Source organism: Silene latifolia, chromosome 7 (assembly GCF_048544455.1).
Source record: "Silene latifolia isolate original U9 population chromosome 7, ASM4854445v1, whole genome shotgun sequence".
NCBI classification, from domain to species: Eukaryota; Viridiplantae; Streptophyta; class Magnoliopsida; order Caryophyllales; family Caryophyllaceae; genus Silene; species Silene latifolia.
In genome coordinates, this window is record NC_133532.1 from 76,477,529 (window position 1) to 76,481,118 (window position 3,590).

A 3,590-nucleotide genomic window follows, 5' to 3' on the forward strand; every position below is an offset into this window, starting at 1 on the left:
GCAATAAGCATACACATTTTTTTTGGTAAAACGTAAGCTTCTCATTAAGAATGAAACAAACAATTACAAACTACCACAATGGTACAATTTTGGGAAACAAGGACATTCAACCATTGTTGATCGAATTGAGCCAAGTCTCCTCATTCAAACTAAGTTTACATTTTTGCCAAGAAAAAGATCTAAATTTCATCAGGGCACCAAGCTTATCCATTACATGTTTAGGATGCATAAGACTTCCTTCAATCCTCACCCTATTTCTTTGGATCCAAACTTCGTAGAAAAGGGCTTGCACCCAGGCTAGTGCAACCTTCTTCTTTACACTTGACCATGGTTTTCTGTAAATCCAAACTAACAGATTACACATTAAACGACCTAGGAATAAAACTAAACGATAAACAATGAAAGTAAGAGCAAGGAGAGAGGATATCGTCAAGGATTCATGTCGCCAGATGATGTGCCCGTTCGATCCCTGCAAAATGACAAATAAGCGAAAGACAGTCCGAAGAAACTTCCAAATGCCAGAATCCAGAACTCTTTGCCCACAGAAGAACCTCCTTTACACCAATGGCCTCAGCCTGTATCGCAGACTCAGCAACAATCGCCTTACTAAACTCATAGAGCCTGCTCCCAGTTCCTGTTAGCGCAACCCATCCAATACCCGCTACACGCGTAGATTTCTATCCTACATCAACCATAACTCGAATACACTCACATGAGTTTGGCACACCAATCATATGAATATGATTACTATCTCGGATCCACCCAAGTCCATCCTCGACCAAATCTTGTCCGTTCATAACAGTCAGATCATGTGCCTTCCTTGCCTTTTCAATTGCCTGATCAGCAGTCCTAACCACTTGCGTCCACATGTTGAAAAACATTATGGAATGAAAAGACTCCCTCTTAAAAGTCACCCTATTTCTAGTACACCACAAACACCACAACATAGCAAGGAAGCGCACCAAACGAGATTCAGCATCAACCATCTTCTCAAGATAATGAAGCCAGTTGATAATCCATTTTGCTAACGCAATTGGTGGACAAACAGCCGTCTGAATACCAAGCTCAGAACACATCCATATTCTCCTAGCAACCTCACAGTCCCGAAATAGATGTTCCATTGTTTCCATAACCATTCCATCATGATTATAGAGTTTGCAACTATGATCAAGATCCATATTTCTTTTGGCAAAGTTAATGCGTACCGAGAGTGTGTCTGTAAGAATTCTCCACACTAGAACTTTCCACACAGCAGGACCCGGTAATTGCCACAGTCTATTCTTGCATAAATCACGACCCTCCTTATTTAATCGGGTCTTATCCTTTAGAGTTCCTTTTCGTTCCATATATCCTCGCTGTAGCACACCATAGCCGCTTTTAACACTATACTCGCCCTTATTGGTATGTTTCCAGTACACTTCATCCATATTCCGCGATCTACAGATAGGCAAAGCGAGGATGCCATTAGCACTTTCTTCAGAAAAGAGTTGCCTAACAAAATCTTCATGCCAGGAAAGCTCCTCCGCTGTACCAACAGATTTTTGTAGAGCCCTTATCGCAATATTACGGAGACCAAAAAAATCCAAAGAAAACAAATCATTCCTGGGTTCCGGATACTCGCCATTGACCCATCTTGTAATCCAGAGATTCATACTAGAACTAAGACCCGGTTTCCATGCCATATGTTGTTGAACAAATTCCAAACCATAAAGAATACTCCTAGCACCCCAGGATAAGTTGTTACCATTTCTTGCCCCCACATTGAGTTACCAATTGTCTATATCAATAAAATTTCTCCGGAAGACATGGCAAAACAAAGAAGCATTCCCACTTACCAATTTCCAAGCATGTTTTGCCAGCATTGCATGATTCAGGCACTCAATATTACAAATTCTAAGCCCACCTTCGCTCTTTGGAAGACTAAGGAATTTTTTACTACAGCAGTGTATAGTTTTCACTTCTTTACATCCCGCCCACCAAAATTGTGACAGAAGAGCATTAAGCTTCCTTGTCACATTTACCGGTATTTTAAATACCGATAGAAAGTAATTGGAGAGGTTCGATAGTACGGAAGAAATTAAGGTTAACCTTCCAGCTGGAGACAGAAAAATTCCATTCCATGAAGAAATGCGCTTCATGACAATATCAATAAGGCCTTTAAACAGTTCCCTTTTTTATCCTTGTAAGTCCGTGGGTAGTCCAAGGTATTTTCCCAATCCCTTGTTTCCTTTGATTCTAAGACTTTTAAGGTTTCGTCGAGCTTTAGCCAACCTCGTATTTGGACTAAACAGGATGCCCGATTTCTCCTCATTAATCACTTGACCCGAGGCCAGATAATAACGATCCATAATTACCGTCAACTTACTTGCGGAGTCATCCTGATCTTGGAGAAAGAAAACCGCATCATCCGCAAAGAACAAGTGAGAGAGATTCTCCTCCCTCTGGCATAGACTAATACCTTTCACGACACCCATATTCTGAATCGCACCATGGTACATGACAAGGCCTCTATACATAAAACAAACAGAAAAGGTGAAAGTGGGTCTCCTTGCCTGAGACCACATAGTGGATGAAAAAGATCCCAGGGTGCACCATTGAAAAGGACCTGATAAGAAACACTAGTAACACAATTCATGATTAATGTTACCAACTTATCTGGGAACCCCAATTTTTCCAGCACAGCCATAAGGAAACCCCAGTTTACTCTATCATACGCCTTGCTCATATCGGCCTTAAACGCAAATCTACCATTCTTTCTTTTCTTATGAGAGTTGATTTTATGAATAGCTTCATTAGATAACAGAATATTATCAGAGATATGCCTCCCTGGAATGAACGCGTTCTGAAAATCACCCACTAAATATGGCATTACTTTGGTAAGGCGATTTGAAATACACTTTGACACAATATGCATAAACACCTTACAGAGACTAATAGGACGGTAGTCTCCCACCTTTTCCGGATTATCTGACTTTGGTACGAGAGTAATAAACGTTCTATTGAGTTCTGTTAGCACCACTCCCGCGTTAAGAACTGAAAGAACAGCTTTGGTAACATCTTTCTTGATAAAGTGCCAACATTTCTGGTAGAAGATACCCGGAACTCCATCCGGGCTCGGAGATTTAAACGCTCTCATCAGAAAGACTGCCCTTCATACTTCCTTAGCAGTAAAAGGACGACCTAACCCATCCGCATCATCATTCGCAACTTTCTTTGTCATATCTTGTAAAAGTTCCTCAGTAACCCTTAGTTCTTCCTTACTAGTAGCAATAGAACTCGTAGAAAAAAAGCTCAACAAAAGTATCGTGAAACATATGACCCACTCTCCACATATTAAAGTCATATGCACCCTCAATAGCCCTTGTATTCTTGCTTAACTTGTCATCCCCAAATTCCACTTGATTAAAATCACCCACGATTATGTAAGGATGCGATAAAGAGTTAATGCAACCCTCTAAATCCTCCAGAACTGAGTTCCGCCTTTGAGTACATGGGTCACCATAGAAGAGAATAAGATACCACAACCGATCAAAATATTTTTCCACTAGTAGAATGGTGAAGTTATTACATGAGAAAACATGGCTTATCTT

The 3,590-nt window shown here is 40.6% G+C and overlaps 1 protein-coding gene across 1 annotated transcript; it reads right to left on the bottom strand.

The window, feature by feature from the left end:
- Positions 1–437: 437 nt before the first annotated feature.
- LOC141590255 (uncharacterized) lies at positions 438–1,682 on the bottom strand. Its single transcript, XM_074410859.1, has 2 exons — positions 728–1,682; positions 438–634 (listed from the first exon to the last, which is right to left on the bottom strand). Exons 1-2 carry the CDS (start codon positions 1,680–1,682, stop codon positions 438–440), a joined length of 1,152 nt encoding a protein of 383 aa, XP_074266960.1.
- Positions 1,683–3,590: the final 1,908 nt, after the last annotated feature.